The following is a 26373-nucleotide window of genomic DNA, read 5'->3' as shown; positions in this document are numbered from 1 at the left end:
GCTAGCATCATGCTAACTGTATAGACTCATGGTGTAGCTTACTAAAGCACTAAAACATGTGTGAACTGTTTTCAAAGTTGTCTATAATTCTTCAAACACAGCAATCAAAAAACCTTGATCATACAAATTTTACTTTGGAGGGCAAAAAACAGTTTTTTGAACTTAAATGTGCTTACCTCTCAAGCCAGGTGTCTCCCTTCTCTGCAGGTTGAGTGAAATGGATGCCTCTTCAAAAATATGTTGTCACATGACCAACTTCTTCTATGGTTTTCTAGATAACAGGGGTGGAACTACATGCCCCTTGGCACTACTCACCCCACTCTCCCCTACTGTACTCGTATAATGACAATAAATTTGAATCGACTCGAATCATTGTACCACAGGACCCTTTGGAAAGACTATTGGTATTCACACGTGTTCTTGAAAAGTTTGACCTGTAGATAGAAACATCTTTTTAGAACGTTCTCAGCCCACCATAACTCAAAATGGAGGGATGTCTTTGCTCTAATATTTACAAATGTTACAAAGCAAACATTTTCCAGCCTCAAAAGAAGAACTGGAGTTTAGCTGTTGCATACAATGCATTTGAATCCAATCTAATCTAATCTTTCCAGATTGCGTTTTCCTATCCAAGACTGTGACTGAGGTCCAACATGAGGATCCTGCTCAGTTTGGCGGTTCTGGTGGCAGCGCTGGGCGCCCTTCATTCTGCCCCCGAAGACCCGCCCATCTCAGAGGACACCCTGAAACGTGAGCTGTCACTCACCCACCCTCAGACTACCTGTTTGTTTGATTTGAGCTGTCACTCACCCACCTCAGACTACCTGTTAGTTTGATTTGAGCTGTCACTCACTCACCCACCTCAGACTACCTGTTAGTTTGATTTGAGCTGTCACTCACTCACCCACCTCAGACTACCTGTTAGTTTGATTTGAGCTGTCACTCACTCACCCACCTCAGACTACCTGTTAGTTTGATTTGAGCTGTCACTCACTCACCCACCTCAGACTACCTGTTAGTTTGATTTGAGCTGTCACTCACTCACCCACCTCAGACTACCTGTTAGTTTGATTTGAGCTGTCACTCACTCACCCACCTCAGACTACCTGTTAGTTTGATTTGAGCTGTCACTCACCCACCCACCTCAGACTACCTGTTAGTTTGATCTGATTGAATTTATCTGGAACTCTTTTAGCTCATTGGCTAATCTTCCAAGAGTCCATTTAAAAACCTTTACAAAACATTAAAAACCTTTACAAAACATTAAAAACCTTTACAAAACATTAAAAACCTTTACAAAACATAAAAAAAACATTTAAATAATAATTCATACATAATACATAATACTATAATACTGTGGGGAAAATGTCTTGCTTCAAACACTTGATTTCCTGCATTCTGGTGGACTTCTGCACCAATTTGTGCCTTTTCTGCATCAATTTATGGTGGAAACACACAAGTGAGAGACACGTCAGCAAGGTTGAGATGGTACAGTCCTGTATGTTGGCAGGGGTTCCCAAACTTTTCAGGCCGCGATCCCTAAATAACGGTGTCAGAGAGCCGCGACCCCCACTATTATAGAAGGTTAAAAAATAAGAATAAAAAATAAAAATTATTATTTATTTTTATTTTTTATAAATGGAAATGTATGGTTGAAACATGCAAACGTTCAAACGCACACACACTAATAAGCATTGGAGGCTTATAAAAGCTTTTACTAAAGCTTATTTACACAAGATAGTCACTGGTGTTACTGGTTACCATGAAGAGCAGTAACACCAGTGACGGTAACACCAGTGACCATTTTCATGAAATCTGTATTTTACAAAATGGCAGCTACAGTACCTCAAACCACATGTTGCTAATCATGCAAAACTCACTAAAATATGTAATTTAATCAATTTGTATTGATTATTGAGTATTGATATCTTCTTAAAAAATAGGCCATACCAGTGACTCTAGCTAAATGTCTCGTATGAAATTATGAGATAAATGAAAACATTTCCAACATTTGAAAAAAGACAGCAGACTGACAATGTACCTTTCTTCACAGTTCTTCAGGAAGTAGGACGTAGGAAGTAGGAAGTGATGTCACAAGTCTTTGGATTTTTTCAGAATAGGGATTTTTGTTAAGCGGTAACACCAGTGACATGACACCAGGGGACAGCTATTTCCATTATATTATTTATAATATTTAGTTGGTATTTAATTTTTTTTATGTTAGCCACTTCATACATGTGATAGTGGTGTATACATACTTGCATTTAAAATGGGAGAGAAATATATTTGTAAACTCTAAATATGCCCCTAAACCTCAATACATGACATTGGGGACAAGCACTTTTCTTGTACTTGGAATTTCATATAATTGATTAAAAACAAATATTGCCCAATTCTTGCCTCAAATAGGTATAATTGTTCAAAGAACATTTTACATTATTCAAATATATAAATTAAATGTGACTACAAAGTCTGTTTAAAGTGTATGCTTTCTACAAAGGCTGGGGACAGAAAAGTGTGCGTTTTTTTAAACTTTCCTTTCTGCAGGAATCGCGCTTTACTGTAATACACAAAAAACGTTGTAATTTTTCGGCCTATTTATGAATCGTTTTCAAATAAACGCTAGATTATCGATAGTATATGTGTACTTATGCACGCTATAGAAGCGAGCTGAAAAATCTATTCTCTCATTTCCTGATCAGCGCGCACACACACACACACACACACACACACACACACACACACACACACACACACACACACACACACACACACACACACACACACACACACATAGGGCAAATGCTGATATCTCTGTGAAAACAGATCCGATTATCCTAAGACTGGTAAAATAGATTCCTTACCTCAGATCAGATGTTCTCCAAAAAGATTATTCCAATTCCTGATCGCCATTCCAAATATCGATTGCGTTTATTGATTCAGCGCTGGGTAAATATGTATTCCACGGTGTTTTCCGGCTCGGCAATCACTTTGATCTCTTCAGATGGCTTGCCGGAAAAGTAAAATGAGGAAACTGGACCCCCCCCCCCATCAGTCTAATCCAATGGGGTGCAGTTACACAGGGAGAGACGATAGGGGGCGGTATTTTCCCAATGGAGCTCAGAGAGAGGTTGCTGCACTAGCGTGAGGTTCGATTGATGAAATATGAATTCAAATCGTCCTTCAAAAAAACGACAAACAAACGCTATATAGCGTTGCTGGCATTCAACGGGCGGCATGAACTAACGACATAAAGCGTTGCTGGCACTCAGCAGGGGGTCTGGGGGTCCCCCACCAGGAAATGTATTGTTACAAAGACTTCATTTCCTGCATTCTGGTGCAGGCATTTTTTTATTTGTACCCTTTAAATGCCAGTGTTTGTGATGGCATCACAAATTATTATTAAAAAACAGGCTATATGTATGATTAGCAACAACACTGATTTTGATGGATTTTCTGTTTTTTGTAATGTCAGATTGAAAAAAATACAATCTTTTATTCAACTTCAGCCCTGATCATAACACCACATATTCATTTTATAATTCTAACCCTTTAAATGCCAGTGTGTGTGATGGCATATAATATTATTTGCAATATATCAAATGCAAAGTAGATTTTTCTGGGGGGGATTATTACAGGCTAGCATGTGTCAATGATTAGCAACAACAGTTTTTTGTAAGGGTCCCGCCTCCACCAATCACATGCGGCTCCCTTTGTGTGTGTGTGAGAGCAAGAGAGAGAGAGAGAAAGAGAGAGAGAGAGAGAGAGAGAGAGAGAGAGAGAGAGAGAGAGAGAGAGAGAGAGAGAGAGAGAGAGAGAGAGAGAGAGAGAGAGAGAGAGAGAGAGAGAGAGAGAGAGAGAGAGAGAGAGAGAGAGAGAGAGAGATAGTCCTCCAACTTGTGTGAGTTGCAGTGATCTCCTGGTTGTTCCCCACCTAGGTTATCTAACTATTGCGCTGCTGCAACTAGAAACACTGGCCTGGCCTGCTTCTAAGTTCAGTGGCCTGACTGCATAAAAATTTATTTTTATTTTTTTTGGATTACATTTTTTATTTTTAAATAATCTGGCGACCCCCGCGGCAGCTCCCCCACTTTGGGAACCCCTGCTGTATGGTATGGTGTGAAATTGTCGGTTAATATAGTTACAGGTAAGAAGGATATATAAATGTTTTGACCCCCTTATCCTTTACCTCTTTTGGGGAGGGGGTTGTCTTACATATTAGCTATATTTTTTGAGGGGGATAAATTGACCTCTTCTCAATATTGAGGGGAAAGCTATGCCTATGATCAGCAGACTTTGCAAAATGGAAGAGAACTTGTTAAAGTTAGAGGTTATATATGATTGCAAGTAACTGAGTAAGTAACTGTGTAACTGCCTAACTGTCTAACTGTATATAACTGATTCCACAAGAGGGCGCTATAGGCGGAGCTGTTAATGCTGCCGCCAGGTAGAGGGTATTTAAGGAGATGCCGACTCCCCCTCTGTCTCTTCCACCTTCACTCTCAGAGGAGAAGGATGTATCATGTACTGCTGTGGAGCATGTGAAATAAACCACGCCGTTTATGGCTAAAGATAGAAACCATGCCTCATGAACATATTATTGTCGCCCCATAGCAGACTCTGTCAACAGGTTATGGGCCCAGATCACGCAGGGGCGAAATAATAAAGGGTCGCAAGTTTAGCTGAAGTATAGGCTAGGTTAGCACCGGGAGCACCGCATGGCTAGACGCTAGGCCAACAAGAGCTAAAGCTACGCCTACCATCAACAAGAGGATGGCGACAAAAGGAAAGAGGAAATAGCCCTCATTCAATGGAAGAGCCGAGGACTATGAGCTCTGGGAAGAGCGCATGTTGTGCTGCATGCACGGTGTGGGACTGAAGACGACAATCTTGACGGCCCCCACGGGAGAAGTAACGGCGGAAGCGCAAGCCCTGGACGACAAGCATAATGCAGATGCATACTGTGAGTTAGCACCACTGCTCGACGACACAAGCTTGGGGCTGATATTCCGCGACATTAAGGACAAAGGCAGAGAAAGCCTGGAAGTGTTGAGAGAACATTATATCGGGCAAGGAAGACCCCGAGTCGTGTCCCTCTACATAACACTAACAGCACTGAAGAAGGGGCACACCGAGACTGTGACCAAATACGTCATCAGAGCTGAGCAGATCATTACGGCGTTGAAGAGTGCAGGAGAAGCACCAAGCGATGGGCTAATGATGGTGATGAGGGGACTACCGGAGCTGTACAAACCGTTCACACTCCTGGTAACACGCGGTTCAGCGGACATGACGCTGGGAAAGTTCAAGGCCAAGTTACGAAATTTCGAGGCCTCAGAAGATATCCACCCAGCCGCCGCGGAGGCGGGAGAGAGGGTGCTGAAGGCCCGAGCGACGCCGAGGGAGAAGACCAGGCCCACGATGGAGCTGGCATGTTGGCGATGCGGAGAAAAAGGCCATCGGAAAGGTAACTGCACAAAGACTGTCTGGTGTAGCTTCTGCAAATCCACGGGGGACACGACCAGAGCGTGCGGTATGCGCATGGACAAGATGGCGGCAGTGGACAAGATGGCGGCGACGGTGGACGTCGACAAATCGGACGACAAATTGAGACGACGCCCGGAGAGTAGCGGGACAAGAAGACTTCATCTTCGGGGCGCAGACAGCGTACGTCACCAGGCCAACGCAGCTGCAGCAGGCCCAAAGGAAGGGACTGATCGTGGACACAGGTGCGTCGTCCCACATCATCAACGACAGGAGTCGGTTCAAGAACTTTGACAACACTTTTGACCCGGAGAGACACAGCATGGAGCTGGCAGACGGGAAGCGCACCTACGGGTTGGCGCAAGAGAGAGGAGACGCACAGGTATGCCTCATAGACAGTGAGGGGCGCCGGTGTACAGTGACATTAAAGAACGCTCTCTACGTACCCTCGTTCCCACAAGAACTATTCTCTGTAATAGCTGCTACTGCGAACGGTGCCAAAGTATTCTTCAACGAAGGTAAAAATGTTCTTGTAGAGCCTGACGGTACCCGATTTGACATAAAGGTGTACAAGAGAATGTATTATCTACAAACAGAGTGTAATGACAACGACAAGTGTAATAATAATAATGATATGTGTAAAGTGACTGTCAGTCACGATATTCAGACATGGCATGAGATTATGGGTCATTGTAATTACGAGGATTTACTGAAACTGCAAGCAGTGACAGAAGGCATGCACATTGAAGGTGAAAAGCGTAGACCTGACAGAGAATGTGTAGTGTGCATGAAGGGGAAGTTTACTCAATCGAGAAACAGAAATCCCACAGAAAAAGTAAAGGTACCACTTGCGCTAGTTAACACAGATCTAGCCGGTCCAGTAAGCAACGAGTCCATAGGAGGCTTTAGATATGTACAGTCTCTTACAGATGTGTGTACAGGGGCAGTGTTTGTTTACTTTCTCAAAGCAAAGAGTGACACACTCCAGGCCACGGAGAAATTCCTGGCAGACGTAGCCCCTTATGGTAACATAAGATGCTTGAGGTCCGACAACGGAACCGAGTTCACAAATAGAGAATTCCAATCACTGTTGAGAAGGAACAAGATAAGACATGAGACGTCATGTCCATACTCCCCACACCAGAACGGAGTGGCAGAGAGGGAATGGCGCACTCTTTTCGAAATGGCTAGGTGTAAGCTAGTAGATAGTAACTTACCTAAGAGTCTATGGCATTATGCGGTGCAAGAAGCCGCTTACAACAGAAACAGGTGCTTTAATAAGCACACGGGCACCACCCCGTATACACTATACAGCACTGAAAGAAGTGTAATCTAGCTAGAATGCACCAATTTGGATCAGTGTGTTATGCTTACCAGCAGGACAGAGGAAAGCTCGAGTCCAGATGTGAAAAAGGACTCTTTGTAGGGCACGACAAAGGAAGCCCCGCTTCCCTAGTTTATTATCCCGGTAAAGGGAGAGTGCAGAAACACAGGCTAGTCAAGTTTGTCACAAAGACAACATGTGAGAACGAGACACAGACAGAGGAGCCAGAGCTGGACTCCAGAGTAACGTGTGAAGAAACAGAGACACCTCAGCCTAGTGTACTTAGCACGGTCATGCAGACAGACAGTCAGCAACCCCCAGAGGACGATGACGAGGAGCACCCGAGGGTGACATCACGTGCCCCAAGCAGTGGGAGGTATCCCTCGCGGGAACACAAACCCCCAAAGTATCTGACAGACTATGCCCGGAGAGAAAGTGACGAGGATGACAGTACACTTACCAGCATTGATTACTGCTACAGAGTAGTCAGTGGAGTACCTCAGACCTTTAAAGAGGCCATAGTGTCCCCTGAATCAAGTAAATGGGAGAGAGCAATGGATGAGGAGATGAGGTCCCTAGAGGACAACCACACCTTTACTCTAACCAAGTTACCAGAGGGCAAACAGACAGTGGGAGGGAAATGGGTGTACTCAATCAAGGAGAGTATTGAAGGCCACGACAAGTACAAAGCCAGGTTCGTAGCTAAATGTTTAAATACTGAAGGAGGGTACTCCATGTTTAAATACGGAAGGAGGGTGGCTACATGCTTAAAAACAGAAGGAGGATACTCCATGTTTAAATACAGAAGGAGTAGATTCCAGGTTTAAATACCGGAGTGGATTACATGTTTAAATACAGATGTTTAAATACAGAAGTGGATTCTATGTTTAAATACAGAAGTGGATGATTTACCAGATTCAAAATGAAAGACCTTGGAAGGTTAAAGCATTTTCTAGGCATGGACGTCGAACAGTCTGCCAATTGTGTAAAAATATCCCAGAAGAGATATGTGGAAAAGATCCTGAAACGTTTTGACATGCAAGAATGTAGAACAAGGGAAACACCATGTGATCAAAAACTAGATTACCAAGAGGATGCTCAGAGATTGACTGATGTAAAGATGTACAGAGAAGCTGTAGGTAGCCTCATTTATTTGACAACATGTACTCGCCCTGACCTATGTTTTGTAGTGAGTAAATTGTCACAGTATTTTGCTGACCCCACGGAGGAGCACTGGATTACAGCAAAACGCGTTTTTCGTTATCTCAAAGGTACAGCAGATAAACAGCTTTGTTTAAGAAAGAGCAGCGAAGGCTTAGGGCTTAAAGCCTACAGTGATGCAGACTGGGCAGCTGACACCACAGACAGAAGAAGTACCACAGGGTATTGTGTGAGTTTGAACACAGACAGCTCACTGGTTTCGTGGAAAACAAAGAAGCAGCCCACAATGGCACTATCAACTTGTGAAGCCGAATATATGGCTCTAGCTATGACAATACAGGAATGTATTTAGAACAACTGCTCGAAGGAATGGATATCTATGTATATAAGAAGACTGTTGTTTATGAGGACAACCAGAGAACCATTGCGATTGCTAGAAACCCTGTGTGCCGACAGAGATGTAAACATGTCGATATAAAATATCATTTCATCAGATCTGTCATCAGAGAAGAAAGAATGACACTGATTTATTGTCCAACAGACGACATGGTAGTAGACACTATGACGAAACCTGCTTCCAAACTGAAATTGAGAAGATTTGCAGAGGTCATGTTTGGTGTGTAAATATTGACTGTTATGTAGTATTGACTGCCATATTCTTTTGATGCTCTGAACTGTATTATTTTCTTTGTAAAAGGTTGTTTTTGAAGAAGTTGTACAGTGTACTAGGCAACCATAAGTGGGAGTGTTAAAGTTAGAGGTTATATATGATTGCAAGTAACTGAGTAAGTAACTGTGTAACTGCCTAACTGTGTGAATGAATGAATGAATGAATGAATGAATGAATGAATGAATGGATGAATGAATGAATGAATGAATGAATGAATGAATGAATGAAAACTTTATTTAACAGATTGCAGAATGGGTACAATACAGTACGGCTCAATACACACAATTGTTAAGGGGATGCAGACCTGAGAAAGACGTTTGTCTTGTTTACATCAGGGTCCCCCATTTTCAATTCATATAGACATTTATGACATACACAACATACATGACATTTATGGCATAGGTATTTAGTACTGTACATTTGTGACATAAACGGTATTCAAATATACAGTACTGTTACCCCTAGATCCTGACAGAGTATATACATTAGGACTGTACATTAGGAGGGGGTGGGTGGGTGGGAGAGAAATATACATACGGCGGGGAGGGAATATATACATGCAGTGGGGAGGAGACTGTCAATTAGGAGGTGGTGGGGGTTTTGGGCATTTACGGTGGCCAGTTTCGAATTGCAGCCTCCCGTAGGTGCTCTTTAAGAGCGGTTTTGAATGTGGGTAGGGATTCACATTCCTTTACAGCTTTGGGTAGGGCGTTCCACATTGATGTGGCATAATTGCTAAACGTGTTTAGTCCCTTGTTTGAGCCGAATCTGGGTTTAACATGATTTGTTGAGCTTCCTCTGGTGTAGTGGTTGTGGTATTCACTGACCTTTGGGAAGTATTTTGACATGTACATGGGTACCTTAGTCGTATAGTGTATCTTGTAGACCAGGCCCATTGCAAGTTGCTGTACTCTGTCGTCTACTCTAAGCCATCCTAGGTTGTCAAAGTGGGCAGGGGTGAGGTGGGTTCTAGGGGTAAGGTCAAGTAGAAGTCTGACCAGTTTGTTTGTTTGAGGTGCTTTGGTACCATGAGGTGCACGCATAGTCATAGTACCCTTGAATGAGTGCTCCTGCCAGAGTCTTCAGGGTATTCTTGTTTACCAGAGAGGAGATCCGGTACAAGAATCTAGTTCGTTGGTTGACTTTTTTTATTACATTGGATGCCATTTTGTCACAGGAAAGATTTGCCTCTAGGATGGAACCCAGGTAGGTAATTTCGTCTTTCCTTGTGACAATATTGTCACCCACTGTAACTGAGAAGCCGTCGGTCTTGCTGAGTTTGTTATTTGAACCGAAGAGAATGGACTCTGTTTTGCCCATGTGTAATGAGGAGATGTCGACTCCCCCTCTGTCTCTTCCACCTTCACTCTCAGAGGAGAAGGATGTGTATCATGTACTGCTGTGGAGCATGTGAAATAAACCACGCCGTTTATGGCTAAAGATAGAAACCATGCCTCATGAACATATTATTGTCGCCCCATAGCAGACTCTGTGAACAGAACTGAGCAAGGTCTCACCTGGTCTCTTCGTCAGTTCAGGTGTAATCAGAGTTTGGGCGGGTCTTGACTCTTGTTAGGTTGATGCTCCACTCACCCAGGACTGGGCAGGGAGAGGGAGTTTCTACAGATAGTTTACAATATATAAGTACAGGGACGAGTAAAAGGGACCCCCTCCCCCTTCTCATACCTATACATTAACCACACGTACGGTACCGATATCTGTACTCCGAGTCGTTCCAATGCAAGCATCATTAACGACACCTCGTTAATCATCCACCTTTCTCTCTCTCTCTCTCTCTCTCCTTCGCTCAGAGTTGTCCATGGACGGAGAGAAGCTGGTGGACGAGGAGGTGAGGCGGGCTCTGTACGGAGTGAAGGAGATGAAGGAGGTGATGGTGCAGAACGAGAAGAAGCACGAGCACCTGATGAAGTCACTCCAACACAGCAGTGACAAGAAGAAGGTCAGGGTGACGTCCATGTCAGCGGCCACTCCGTGTTTTATCTCTGTGTAGGATATCCGCGCGGAGGCCGCAGGGAGTTTAATTAAACATATGTCCGCAGAACATCCATCAATGTGTCTTTTGGCGCGTAGAGGGATTTCAACTGTCACTAGAACCTATTATAGAGACCAATTGATTGACATGGTTATTTACATATCAGACCTGACTGCCATAATATAGCGTTTTAGTTATATAAAAATAAAGAAGAAATAAATAATTCATAAGGATTCTATTATTATTATTATTATTATTATTATTATTATTATTATTATTATTATTATTATTATTATTATTATTATTATTATTATTATTATTATTATTATTATTATTATTATTATTATTATTATTATTATTATTATTATTATTATTATTATTATTATTATTATTATTATTATTATTATTATTATTAGTAGTAGTAGTAGTAGTAGTAGTAGTAGTAGTAGTAGTAGTAGTAGTAGTAGTAGTAGTAGTAGTAGTAGTAGTAGTAGTAGTAGTACTAGTATTATATGTGAATCTCATAATATACCAGTGTTGGTTTTATAGAAAGAAAGAATGCATAATGATTGTTATTATTATTATTATATGTGAATGTCATAATATAGCAGTTTTAGTGAAAGAAAGAAAGAAAGAAAGAAAGAAAGAAAGAAAGAAAGAAAGAAAGAAAGAAAGAAAGAAAGAAAGAAAGAAAGAAAGAAAGAAAGAAAGAAAGAAAGAAAGAAAGAAAAGAAAAAGAAACGTTCCCTTCATTGCCACCAGGGGGCAGCCCAGCTGGCCCAAGAGGTGACTGATAAATTGGAGGAGGCAGAGCAGCAGTGTAAGGCCTCGCTCCAGTCAGAGTGGGAGCAGTGCAGGCCCTGTCTGGAGGACGCCTGCAAGACCTTCTACACCTCCACCTGCCGGAGGGGCTTCTCCACCTTCCACGCCAAGGTACACAGTAACATAGGTAACAGTGGCGGCTCGCCACTAGGGGCGCAAGGGCGCCGACCCACCTGCTGGCCAGCTGCTGTTAAATTAGAGAAGAAGACAATAAACCTTTTTCGTTTTTGTGTTTTATAGCCCTATAAATAATATAAACATGTTTAAAATGAATAATATTTACTCATTTTAAGTATGTTTGTATTTCCAATGCACAATATAACGTTATTATCTAAATTAAAAAAACATCGTTTTCATGAGCTGGAAGTGACGTTTTTTTTTATTTTTTCGTATTTCTCGCCCGGGCTAGAAGCGATAGCGCTCTGAGTGCGCGTCACAGTTTGATCGCTGTCTCCGTCACAGCCAATCAGTGCATACGGCGTTGTGCGTTGAAATATGACTATTATGTTGGAATCCGAGCGCGATTTGAAGCGGTCTAGGCAGCAGCGTGAACTTCCGTGAAGAATTTCCATAGCCGCATTTCGCGGAGACGCTCTCTGATTGGCCGACGCCAGTATTTTTTTCCATGGCAGAATTTCACAGAGACGATCTCTGATTGGCCGAATCCAATTTCTAATGTTCCAATTCTAGCTTCTAGCTTGGTTCCTAGGTTGGTCTAGGTTGTTTGTCGAGCGTGCCGTGACTGCAAGTTCTTTAGACTGTTAAGCTTAGGCACTCTTTCAAAGTTGGTTAAGGTTAGAGTTTGTCTTAGAGCAAGACGATAGAACGCCAGGTAGTTTGCAGTCTGTTCGAGCGGAAATGGACAAAGGAATGTACTTGTTGAGTGTTGTGCTAACGAGCTCAGCTAACACTTGGCTAACAAGCTATATGGCGGATTATACACGTTTATCAAGCTCTCCTGCCCTGGACGTTTCAACTAAACAGTGAGTCTCTCTCTCTCTCTCTCTCTCTCTCTCTCTCTCTCTCTCTCTCTCTCTCTCTCTCTCTCTCTCTGTGCTTAACGTTAACGTTTGTAAATAGTTTTTTTTAGGAGCAGTACTACTGCTGGCCATTCATGAAGCGAGACATTGCTGATTGTTTATTTATTTTATAACACAAGACTATGACTACCAACTGCCTAGCCAGCCGTGTATCAATCTTGGATGCAATAATAACGTTACTTACCACACTGACTATGTCGATGGCTCATTGATTTAACTACTGCAGCTCTCTCGGATTGAAAATACGTGGATTATGGCTTGTTCAATATCGTCTATGTTTGAATGAATGAATGAGAACTTTATTAACAGATTGCAGAATGGGTACAATACAGTACGGCTCAATACACACAATTGTTAAGGGGATGCAGACCAGAGAAAGACGTTTGTCTAGTTTACATCAGGGTCCCAGATTTTCGATTCATATCGATAGTTTAATAGCTAGCCTTGGCTCGTTTAACAATATGCAAAATATGTGTACAGCCCTGTACTCATACTGAAGTTATTCTTGGTATATAATAGGTCTGATTGTGTAACGAATCGATTCCACGTCGCGCTGTGTGTGAGAGAGAGAAGGAGAGAGGGAGAGATCTGCCTGTGTTTGGAGACGGGCGAGTTTTGTTTCTAACTTTTCTATTTATATTGTGTTTCAAGTTGTGAATTAGAGTCTAGACTATACTTTATTTGACTGGTTGTGTGTTGTTGTAGTAACAGCTGAGCGACTCGTTCATAAGAGCCGATTCATTGCCGTGAGCGTGAGTCGAATCGCTCACGTCTTGCCATGAGTCTTGCGTGGTACAGTACTGTACTGTACATGTTTGCAAAATATTTGGTATAGCGCCCCTAGTGGCGAAGTACCCACCGGCCGCAGACCTTCTCCACCTTCCACGCCAATAAACTTTATTTGTATAGCACCTTTCACACAAGGATTGCAGCCCAACGTGCTTCAAAGCAGTAATGTAGACATAAAATATAGACAAGCATAACATTGGTATGACTATAGACAGGAATAACATGAGCATGAATTTACTAAATAAAAGCAATGCATAAAGTGCAGACATAAAAAAAGTATAAAATGGACAATAATCATAAAATAGATAACATATGTTATCTATCAATATGTTATCACAGTAGTGGGTAGTGGGAAATAAAATGTAAATTGTACCAACTGTACTTGTAAGATATTTCTTGAAACAAATGACATTTCTTTGACTTGACAGGTGACACGAGAAAGTCCTTGAAACAAGCTCATTTGTATTGCAAACAAGCAAAGCTATGTCACTTGTTCTAAGATAATAATTTAATACTCAATACAAGATACAATGGCTTTAACCCATTAACTCAATCAGTGCCGGAGCGATATGCGTGATTAAAAGGCCGGCGCTCTAAAGTATAGGAATACGTGGCAGTGTTTGCAGGGCTATAACTATATTCTATATTATAGCTATGTATAACGGGTACGTCCTAGTACCCGTCACGAAACTTCGACCATGCCTCGAGTGGGAGTCGAACCCCGAGCGTCTGCTCCGGGGCCAGTATAGCAAACCGCTGCGCCAAGAAGGGAATTCCCCTCTAAGCGCTCGGTTTATCTGCCTCTGGGGAGTGAGTTTTACACACTTCTATGTGCCGTAGTCACACTATCGCGGCACATATCCGTTACATTCACCCCCCCTAAACTCACACCACCCAAGGCATCCGGGTCACGGCACCAGTATAACGGGTACGTCCTAGTACCCGTCACGAAACTTCGACCATGCCTCGAGTGGGAGTCGAACCCCGAGCGTCTGCTCCGGGGCCAGTATAGCAAACCGCTGCGCCAAGAAGGGAATTCCCCTCTAAGCGCTCGGTTTATCTGCCTCTGGGGAGTGAGTTTTACACACTTCTATGTGCCGTAGTCACACTATCGCGGCACATATCCGTTACATATGGATACAATACTATGGCCCATTTGACATCGAGTATCTATTGTTCAATATGTGAAAAAGAAAAGAAAATGTCATCCATACATTCCCGTTTTATACCGTGGTGAATATAAGTATGGTTTTAGAGCGGTCTAGGCAGGGCCGGACTGGGGAAATAATTCATACCGGGAGATATAGCGCGAAATATAGCCCCAATCAGGCCACTTTTTAAGCGGGGGTCTGGGGGTCCCCCACCCGGAACATTTTAGTAACAAAGACTTAATTTCCTGCATTCTGGTGCATTTTAGTGCATGTGAATCACAAACGAATGAGCCAACAATTGCTTAGTACAATGTACTGTTATGAACCTCAAATAAAACTGTTGTGGCACTAGCAATGCTACTCTCTCCACCTTCAAAAAGAAAAAAGCAAGAGCACAACATATTTTTCTATTTACTATTATAATACAGTTAACCACTCTCTCCACCTATTCAAACAGAGCAAGAGCACAATACCATATTCACTTTACTGATGCACTACCCATCAACAGTTAAAATAGCCCTTTACACAAACATTAAGGGGAGACACTGCAGGTGAATAGGGTAAAAAAATTAACTAATAGATATCACAATGAGACTTCCCCAGTTGATTACTTATATTAAGACAAGACTTTTTTGTATTACAAGTTTTCTGAAATTGTATGTTTAAATATGCAAATGAGGCATGATCCTCTTAAATAGGCACTAATTTGCATATAATTCCAGGACAGAAATCTGAACATTGGATAAAGCCATTTTCAAAATTATAGTTTCATTTTGTTGACATATTAGAGCCAAAGGTTATTACAGAGGGGATTTTGGATATCTCTTTTTATCACTCCATAAATCAGAAAATACTCCATTCAGTCCATTTTTATGGTAAAATTCCATATTTCGCCATGTTTTTAGGAATAAAATGTGATATAAATCAGGGTATGAATGCGATATCAACAAACCCTTCTGTATATACCTTCAGAACATAGATATGAATAGAACTGGAAGGTTTGGTGTATGTGAGTGCTACTGAAGTGGAGATTTCTGGCTCAGAGTATGAGGAAAAACTCTTAAAACTCATTTTTGCGAAAACGCCTTCAAAGTTCTGTATTGTAAAATGCCATACTCTCTTTTTTTAAACAGATATTTACAAACACAATACCTAATCAAACCATTAGTAATAGACAACCTAAACACATGCCTGATAACTGAATAATAATAATAATGATGTTATTGAACTGAACAGAACTACACACAGGCTACAAACAGTGTAGTACAGTGTAGTACCCCCTAATAGGCAAAACATATTTGAATAGATATCACTATGAAACTTTCCCAGTTTGTTATGTACATATAAACTAAGAAAAAATATATTGCATATTCTGAAATGTATGTTTATATATGCAAATGAGGCACTTCCCCATTAAATATGTGCACATTTATGGATGCAATAAGGCAAAATGAAGTAAAATAAACAACTAAATGTCTGTTATTGACGTTTTATTGTCACTAGTTTCATAGAAGACATGTTTAGGAAGCAAAATATAACAAAATCTCAAAATCAACAAAAAAAGTATATTTGACTATTCACCTGGGGTGTCTCGTCTTAAATAACAGACCTTTCATTACAATACTATAATAACAGTAGCCACTGCCAGAATAGTGACACATGTATTGCGTGTTCTGAGCACACGCATGCATGCACAACGAAGACAGAAGATTGCGTTGTCTCAATAATTTTAACTATAAAATGAGCTCAAAGTATGAGCTCATTGACTGAAATTTCCAACAAAAAGCATCAATTGTCAAATAATATTGATCACATTAACTAGACTAGATGTCTTTGAGGAAATTAGAAAGGGAACAACAACTTAACCCTTGTGTCTGATCAGATTCTTATTTTTTTGATAACTTTGCAGTGATTATGTTTGTAGCCAATGTGGCAAAGGTGTGTAATCTTTGAATTATCTTGGAATTATTTTGACTTTCTCTTTCATAAATTGTTTATTCAACTTCAGCCCCAATCATAACCACCACATATTGTTTTTTGTAATGTCAGATTTAACAACTCCTTTCAGAAAAGTGGGTGTGCCATCTGCCATTCCATTCGCCGCCTCCGCTGTCAATCAGTTGTATCGCCTGGTCCCGCCTCCACCAATCACAAGCGGCAGCACGGCTCCATTGTGTGTGTGTGATCCGCGTGGAGGGAGAGAAGTCAGATAGTTCTCCAACTCTGTCGCAGACAGTGAAATCCTGGTTGTTCCCCACCCACCTAGGTTATCTAACTATCGCGCCGCGCCGCAACTACAACTAGAAACAATGGCCTGGCAAAAAAAAAAAAAAATTACAATAAAAAATATATATAATTTTTTTTTTAATCTGTGCAGGCCAGGCCACCGGGAAAACTCCCGGTGCTCCGGATGGCCAGTCCGGGCCTGGGTCTAGGGTAATTCCTGGGAGGCTGGTAATAGCCCGCAACATGTATTATACTAAATGCCTTGGCATTTTTTCCCTACACACGCTACAATTAAAAAATCAAATGCAAATGATAGGTATTATGTTCCATCATGAATGCATGAAAGGGTGGGGGGGAAGGTCGTTTTTTGATGCTTTGATCGTCACCAACGGAATACGTTGTGGACTAACGTTACACACATACGCTCGGATCGCAATGAAGACATTCTTGGATCAACGTAAGATTGATATCATATAGCCCTTACCTTGACTAGGATGTACCCCAAAAACAATATTCCAATTATCTGATCGCCATTCCAAGTATTGATGTCCATCGTGTTGCCAACATAATCCACCACACAACATGCACCGGGAGTATTTGATTCTTCTCAATCTGAGCGTTATAACCGCTCGTCTTGCCCGGAGAAAAATAGCTGACCCGGACCCATATAACCGACGCACAGCCAAAGACACACGGTTTCAAAGGGTGCTCGATACCGCCGCCTGGTAGGATGCAGCCGGTATTGCATATTTGCGATCTCAGACTCATTCCCTATGATAACACCAGGCTCCCTGGATGGATAGATATGGAAATATCAAATAAAATAAATAACAATGAAAACCCGACTTTTCTCGGGTTTGGCGCTCAAGCGTTGGCGAGTTAACCCGACTTTACTCGGGTATGCCGTCCATTGAGTTAATGTTAAGATGGGGTGTTTTTGCAGCAGTTTCTTGTTGATGAGGCTGTGAGAAATCCCCAGATGAACTGTATTTGAAGCTTGTCAACTTCATGCAGCATAACTTTAACATCACCTTTAATCAGAGCAGCATAACTGGACCACATACCACTTTAACATCACCTTTAATCAGAGCAGCATAACTGGACCACATACCACTTTAACATCACCTTTAATCAGAGCAGCATAACTGGTAAACATACCACTTTAACATCACCTTTAATCAGAGCAGCATAACTGGACCACACACCACTTTAACATCACATTTAATCAGAGCAGCATAACTGGTAAACATACCACTTTAATATCACCTTTAATCAGAGCAGCATAACTGGCCCACATACCACTTTAACATAACTTTTAGAGGTCAATGGATCGAGGTTTGAACACTCGCAAGCACTGTCTGGAATACACAAACATCATGTAGAATGCAAACTTTTACTTTAGATACTTAAGTACATTCAATAGAAAATACTTCTCTACTTTTACCAGAGTACTCATTCATCTTGGTATTTCTACTTTTACTTAAGTAAAGGAACCGTGTACTTCTTCCACCGCTGAACACCAGGTGGAGAACTTCTTCCGCAGGGTGTCCGGTCGCTTCGCCCCCCGGGAGCCGCCCATGGAGCCCGGGGACATCGTGGTGAACCAGGGCCCTGACGACCCCGACGTGGAGGTGGTGCAGATGGAGAACTCCTTCAACCGGCTGATGACGAAGGTCGGCGCGCTGGTGAGCCGCAGCGTCCTGCTGGTGTCCAGGATGAGCGGCAGGCTGGACATGGTGCTCCAGAGGGCCTTCCTCATCGCGGACAAGAGGGCAGAGACCACCGCCGCCACCGACCCGTTCTACCCGGCCCGCGACTCGGGCTTCCTGCAGGGCGTGGGCCTGGAGGAGGTGCTGGACTCCTTCTTCGACTTCGGCAGGAGTGTGGTGGAGGAGTTCGGGGCCGTGGTGACCCAGGTGTTCGACGACCTCCATGACGTGGAGGAGGAGGAGAAGGGGAAAGGTAGGGGGAGGGGCTTAACAATAATAATAATGATAATAATAATACACTTTATTTGTCTACCACCTTTCCTACCAGAATTACAGCCCAAAGTGCTTCACAACAGTAACGTAGACATAAAACTTGCATAAAATTGGCATGAATGTAGACAGGCATAAAATAAACAAGCATAGAATTGACTAAATAAAAGCAATGCTTAAAGTGCAGACGGAATAAAAGCAATGCAATAAAATAGATCTCATGCAATAATCATAAAATTAGCACAGAATAAAATAGTGCAATAGAGCAATGCAATAAAATACCTCTCATTTACATATAATTAGCATAGAATAGACAGAATAAAATAGTGCAATAGTGCAGTGCAATAAAATACAGCACAATAATCATAGTGTGGATGTAATGAGTCTAAGTGGCAGAGTGTATTAAAAGGCTAAGGTGAAGAGGAAAAGTTTTTTGCTTATTTTTGCCATAGCTTTAGTGCTTAATCAGCAAAAGATGCATCCCTGATTTTCTTTTGGCTGTGATTATTGTAATGTTCTTGGGGGCACATAGTTGAGAATGTAGCTTGGTCCTGTTCCATTTAGTGCTTTGTATATAAGGAGGAGGACCTTGACAATTATTCTAGATGTTACCGGAAGCCAGTGCAGTAGCTAACACTGGACTGGTCTCTCCTCATGGTTCTAGTTAGTAGCTGCAGAGTTTTGAATGAGTCCTTCTATGTTTTTTCCCCGGGAGGTCGGTAAGGAGTGCATTACAGTAGTGAAGGCGAAGACGAGTGGATCAGGATTAATTATGAGGTCATTTAAAGTTCACACAAACCCATGTCACAGACGTTATTGTTTAATTGGCGTTCGGTTATTTATGGACCATGTGGATCCCAATCCACATCACCACGATCACAACACCAGAGGGAGCTCCACAAATCATGTTAAACCCAGATTCGGCTCAAACAAGGGACTAAACACGTTTCGCAATTATGCCACATCAATGTGGAACGCCCTACCCAAAGCTGTAAAGGAATGTGAATCACTACCCACTTTCAAAAACACTCTCAAAAAACACCTAAGGGAGACTGCAACCCGAAACTGGCCCCTGTAAATGTCCGAACACAACCCCCTCCAATGTACAGTAAATTACCAAGTATGGTCTTGTCAATAATCCAATGTACAGTGTTGTTTGTACAGTTGTACAGTGTCCCCCACCCACCCCTCCTACCCAACCCCCCCCCCTTCCCAACCCCCCCCCCCCACTCCTAACGAACCCCCCCCCCCACTCCTAACCAACCCCCCCCCCCCCCACCCACCCAACCACCTCCAATGTACAGTCCCCCCCACCCCCACCTACCCAATCCAATGTACAGTTTCCACGCCTAATGTATATACTCTTTTCTTTCTGGACTCTTTTTGTATCACAAACAGTACTGTAATTGCAAATCTGGTATGTCATAAATGTATAGATGGAGCAGTACTGTCTATCTGTATGTCATGTATGTCATATATGTTACGATGAATTGAAAATGGGGGACCCTGATGTAAACAAGACGAAAGTCTTTCTCTGGTCTGCATCCCCTTAACAATTGTATGTATTGAGCTGTACTGTACTGTACCCATTCTGCAATCTGTTAATAAAGTTTTCATTCATTCATTCATTCATTCAACTCAAGAGCACATTTGATTGGACGGCACTAACTGCTGTTCTCTCTAGTTGGTGCAGGGAGGGATATATTCCCTCGTTTCCTGAAGAACAGGAGGCTCTGCAGAGAGCTGCGCAGACGGACCTCAGAGTGCTGGCAGCTGCAGGACCAGTGTGAGGCCTGCCAGGGAGCTCTCCTCAAAGGTAAAGCTCACACTCTCACACAGACACACACACACTCTCACACAGACACACACACACACACCCTTGACAGACACGTCCCTCTTCCCGTCTGTCCCCCAGAGTGTCCCAGCGTGCGGGAGCTGCATGTGGAGCTGGACGAGGTGTCCCAGCTGCTGGACGTGTCCAAGGACCAGTACAATGAGATCCTGTCCATCGTGCAGCGCCACACAGACGAGACGGTGGACTGGCTCAGCGGCATGGCCGAGGAGTTCAGCTGGGTTGCCGAGGTGACGGGCGACAACGACACCGTGCAGAACGTCTTCCGCATCACCACGGTGAGCAGGAGGGGGAGGGGCTCGGGGGGACAATGAATGCAATAGAAAAGGTCAGGGACAGGACAGTGGTGACGACGATAGATGACTTATAATTTTGATGATGATTATGGTGATGATGATTATAGTAGTAATAACTATAGAATAAAACCGTAAACAAAGAGGCCTATTAAAACTCAATCAGCGCCTAGAGGTCGCTGTTTACCATGTGGTAAGAACGCCACCGCTTTAAAGAATAGGGATACATGGCGGTGTTTGCAGGGCTCAAACTATATTTTATATCATAGATATAAAATCATGGATATAAAACTATTGTTATTTGACATCGAGTATCTATCGTTCAATTTGTGAAAAAGAAATAATTTTTTCATCCATACATTCCCGTTTTATACCGGGGTGAATATGAGTATAGTTTTAGAGTAATCCTGTAATCCCAGAAAACGCCACTATGCAGCGTTTAGTGCATTTCACTAGAAACCGTGGCGTTTCTCGCATATATCAACAATCAATCTGAAATCAACGCTACATTATCGGTATTATGTTTCATCATGAATGCGTGAAAGGGTGGGGGGGGGGGGGGGTAGTTTTTTTATGCTCTGATCGCCACCAACGACATACGTTGTGGAGTAACGTTACAGTAACACTTTCGGATCACAACGAAGGCATGCTCGGATCAACGCAAGATTGATACCATAGCCCTTACCTTGACTAGGATGTACTGCAAAAAGAATATTCCAATTATCTGATCGCCATTCCAAGTATTGATGTCGATCGTGTTAATCCACCAAAGAGCATGAACCGGGAGTGCTTGATTATCCTCAATCCATGCGTTATAACCGCTCACCATGCCCGACTAGGAAAACCCGGACCGGACTTTTTAGATCGACGTACAGGCCAAGCCAGAGAGTTTCCAAGGATGTGCAATACCGACCGCAAGGCGTTAGGCGGCGGTATTGGACGTTTGCGATCTCAGACTCATTCCCAATGATAACACAGGCTCCCTCGATGGATTATGAAGGGGAATATCGAATCAAAGAAATAACGATAGAAAACCTGACTTTTCTCGGGTTTGGCGCTCAAGCGATGGCGAGTTAACCCGACTTTATACGTGAGTGGCGTCCAATGAGTTAATATGTTAGATCCTAATCTGAAAAACCATGTGATTTAATGCTCTAAGCCTTAACTTGACTTTGTCTATTTTGCTGCAGTCCATTTTATGCCTGTTGTATACTTAAATTATGTCTGCACTTTATGCATTGATCTGCCAATTCTGTGCTAATTTTATGATGTATGCATGTACAGTATGTATGATGTATTATGTAGTTTGTATAATGTATGTATGTGCAGTATGTATGATGTATGTACAGTATGTATGATGTAGTATGTAGTTTGTATAATGTATGTATGTGCAGTATGTATGTACTGTATGCATGTATGATGTATGTACAGTATGCATGTATGAACATTATGTATGTATGTGTACAGTATGTATGTATGTATGTCTTTTTATATTGCCGTGAAGCACTTTGAGAGCTGCAATTCCTGTATGCAAGGTGCTATAGAAATAAAGTTTCTTATTATATTATTACTCTCCACCAGGTGGTGCCACAGAGCAGCGACGAGGACAATGTTTCTGGGACAGAGACCAAGGTGGAGGTGAACATCCTGAACTCGCCCCCCCTCATGCTGTCTATCCCCGGGGAGCTGGAGCTGCAGGACCCGGCATTCATCCAGTACGTGGCTCAGGAGGCGCTGGGCCTGTACAAGGAGATGGTCAGGTACTAAAGTCACACCTGTAACAGCATTAAACTTTACAGAGGAACACCACTTCATCTAAGAGTTCCAGATTTTACTTAACCTCTTGGCATTCCTGCAAATTTAGCATAAAACGCCTATCGAATTCAAAAACTTCAAAACTGAAGCTTGTTGGCTGTTTTATCTTGTTATAACCCAAGATTGGAAGCACGTAATGGGTCAAGCAGGGTGTCAAACGGTGGCCATTTTAGCTTTCAAATGATGTGCCGCTTCAGATATACACATTAACAGGTTAATGACATTGCAAATGAAAGTTTCTGGGTAGTTTTGGGTGAGAGTTGCACTTGTTGACAAATATTGATTGGCGTGCAAGAACATACAAATAGTAATATGAATTCTTAAATTCAATGGCATTCCCTCTATACGAGTCCAAAGCTGAACGTAGACCCTGAATGTGAGCACTGAATATAAACCCTGAATGTAAACCCTGAATTATGTTTGTGTTCCACTCCAGTCTTAGATTTACTGTTATGTGCACTCTCCAATTTTGACATCTTCTGTCTTTGCCTACAGACATGACGATGACTAAGTCTGCATACAGCATCGTTCCCTGAGGACAGTGTGCATCAACCGTCCATGTCACATAGTGTGTTCTGGTGCACTACAGAATGAATGTACTGCATATTATTGACTCTATAGTTGAAATGTACAGTGAATAAGAACAATGGAAATGTAAAATCAAACAAAGTACTTCCTATACATAGTGTTTGGGAATTATTTATATTAAAATGAGCCAATGCACAAGGAAGATTGATTGAATTAAAATGTATCCTTTGAAAATGTAAACAGTGACATCACGTCGAAGTCTTCCACAATAAAGTATTCTTTAAAAAAAATCCTGTTGAGTGCTTCATTAATTTCTATAAATATATGACTTGCAGCTTGCAAAAGTTGTTTGTATTTAGCTCCGAGGACGAGAAGGAAATGTAATTTGATTTGTACAGAATGATTTAAAGAGTTGTACAAATATCTTTCAGTTCAAGAAAATGTATAAAGAACAATTGTACTTGTTGAGGGGTAACAGCTTTCTGGATGACTTTCTTTTTCTTTCTCATGTTGTAAGTATTGATTGTTAAATATGTGTAATTGACAGACCATTTATTTCTATTGTTTATTTAAACAATAGAATGAAATGACAATGACAATCGGTGAACCCCCCCGCCCCCCCACAAAATTTAAACAGGAGGGTAAATCTTTAAGTAAAACTTTTATTTGTACTGTACAAAATCATATTAGTTCTGCTCTCTGTCATTATCAACCTCCCCTCTAGTTTAAGCCGCACCATTCAGAACAATCACATGTTAGGTTCTCATGAATAAAGCACACAAACACAAATAAATGTAAAAAGCTATTTTCACATCTTTGTCCAACCCATAGGCTTTACTGAGGGACTATAAGAAAGGGTTCTCACGTCACCACAAATCCCCATATCATACCCATCAATGGATTAACGTACCTTTAAAGCCCAGTTTAATCTGACTTTTATTCTCCATAAAAACACTGTATCCCTGATTCAACCAGTATGCAAGGTTATTGTTTTTCCTGGTAGCTGAGGGATAAAAAAATAAAATAAAAAAGTCTCCACATCCTTTGCTTTTCAAATCCCGCTTCAGACACCAATAGCAACAAAAAAAAGAAAAAAGTATAAGCAAATACCTTTTTGACACGCGAGTTCCTATCGGTCTTCGCCGAGGGATGGATTTGCATAGATTTACATTGTGGTTTAGTGTTGTTAAGCTTTGGCTCTCCAGCATACTACTCGCCTGACTGACATAGTACTACGGAAATGAAAGGTGCAATCGCTCACGAGTTGCTAGGATCCGGCTGATGAGTCGAGTAACAACTTGTTAATAATACGTCTGCATGAAATATTGCGGGTCTACACAGGATCTGTGTGGTGTGTGAACACCAATTCAGATCAACAGCAGGGGGCAATGTTCCCAAGGGGGAAACAAGTCTCCTGTTGGATGTTGATGTATGAATTGAATAAACTGCTGTCAGGTTAAGTGGATGTGTGTGAAAAGGTAAGAGCGTTACGGTAGACTCTTCTTGAAGCAAAGATCGAAGCCGCCATTGATAAGAAAATTAAGTGTTCGGTACCAAACAGACGAGAACAAACTAACTTAAATGAATGTCATCTTGTCACTTGAAATTTCACAGCTGAAATGTCTTTCTCTTTAAAAATATTTATAAAATGTTACAGAAAATTAAATAAAAAGGTTTCCAAATCCTTGGAAATGATCAAAATACCTGTTGTGATTTCAAGTTAAACACCCATTTAAAACAAGAATTTTCTTTTTATTCCTTAATTAAAAAGCATCATTTTTAAATCCACATGATTTGCCAGTCAAATTCCCTTATCAAAGAGAAACGTACAAATCACTTTCGTTATTCTCACTTCCGTCAAACCTTTCGCTAAAAATACATTTCTTTGTACACAATCCCCCGTTTACTTTACTTGCACTCACTCGATACATTCTTAAAAAAAAAAGAAACATTCTCTACGTCCTATCCAATCGTTCTGAACCTCTCCGTCCCAAGGTTTTACAGTCACAGCGCGTTACTCCACGACTCAACCACAGTTATTGGTCACTTTGAAAAACATACTATTGTCAGCCTAAATAAGACAAGTCAAATTCCTGTACACACAAAAAATATCTCGATTCAAAATTATCAAAGAGGTGGGTGTTCTAAAACAAGAAGACAAAAAAAGGGGAGGGGGTGGGGGCAAAATGGAGAGGAAATTGTTAAGATTTAAAACAAAAGCAAAAAAAATTAAATAAACAAAAAGAACAAAAACCCTGTGCAATTGCAAACGAGCCTCCGGTTTAGAATTCATTGCTTTGCGAATCTCCCTCATGCATTCATCACAGTGTTCTGGTCAGTCAGTCCACGTGGACCATCCTGGTTCCCAGGGTTCATAGTGTACCAGTATTCTGTACCCTTGCATACTTCTCTACATACTTGTGCCCAGTTGGACAAAAGGACAACACAATAGGGGAACCAATCCTACAGCAGCAACCGTAACATTTCCCCCCTTTCATACAGGGAAGGGGAGTGTGACAATGCAGATATGCCAGTGTGGTTGGGGGTGGAGGGGGTGGGGTGGGGGGGGAGACGACAGTGTTTGTAGATTATACTCCACCACTAGATCTGATATACAGCAGGGTATTCCCGACTGGGGGGTGGCCGCCTGGTTGTAGCTCTTGTCCCAACCCCCCGCCGCTTGCCGACATGCCTGTGGCGCTGTGCCGCGCTACAGGTTGTCCCCGGGCTGGTACTGAGGCTCCGTGGCTGTGAAGTAGTCCTCCAGGAAGGACTGGATGTACTCGAAGGTGGGCCTCTCGTCCGCCTCCTTCTTCCAGCAGTGCCTCATCATCTCGTGCAGGGAGTCGGGGCAGCCCTGGGGGCAGGGCATCCTGTACCCCCGCTCCACCTGCTCCAGCACCTCCCGGTTTACCATGCCTGGCAGGACGGCAGCAGAGGGTTATTATACAAATAATACAAACAAATAATTACATATAAAGGGTTATTTGATTGATAGATAGGTAGATATATATAGATAGATGACAGACAGATACATTTAGACAGATACAGAGTGTAGACAGATAAGACACCTATATTAAAGGGAATTAGAGCGTCGAGCAGCATTCCGGGTAAAACGTAGTATTGTAGGTTAAATAATACAGAACTATTGACACAAATAGCTTGTTTTTGACTGGAAGGTTGTCAAATCCCTGGACCAGCTGGGTGAGGGAAGTGGACGAGGAAAGCTCCCTCATCAGCTACGGT

At 42.1% G+C, this 26373-nt stretch overlaps 2 protein-coding genes across 2 annotated transcripts in view; one reads left to right on the top strand and one right to left on the bottom strand.

The window, feature by feature from the left end:
• Positions 1–653: 653 nt before the first annotated feature.
• Positions 654–23157, top strand: clul1 (clusterin-like 1 (retinal); the record flags this gene model as incomplete). Its single annotated transcript, XM_084327804.1, has 8 exons — positions 654–750; positions 10451–10599; positions 11395–11565; positions 18184–18622; positions 20333–20455; positions 20555–20769; positions 22366–22544; positions 23095–23157. 8 exons carry the CDS (start codon positions 654–656, stop codon positions 23108–23110), a joined length of 1389 nt encoding a protein of 462 aa, XP_084183930.1. The 3' UTR covers positions 23111–23157.
• Positions 23158–23775: 618 nt separating this feature from the next.
• Positions 23776–26373, bottom strand: part of yes1 (YES proto-oncogene 1, Src family tyrosine kinase) — an 86465-nt gene continuing 83867 nt past the window's right edge. The window contains exon 12 of the mRNA XM_084326819.1: positions 23776–26046. Coding sequence (XP_084182945.1) covers positions 25838–26046 — 209 coding nt within the window. The 3' untranslated portion in view covers positions 23776–25837. The remainder of the gene's footprint in view (positions 26047–26373) is intronic.

The sequence above is a fragment of the Notolepis coatsorum genome (assembly GCF_963971535.1).
Source record: "Notolepis coatsorum genome assembly, chromosome: 13".
NCBI lineage: Eukaryota > Metazoa > Chordata > Actinopteri > Aulopiformes > Paralepididae > Notolepis > Notolepis coatsorum.
The sequence above is the reverse complement of the archived record's forward strand: the minus strand, read 5'-3'. Positions and strand labels throughout refer to the sequence as shown.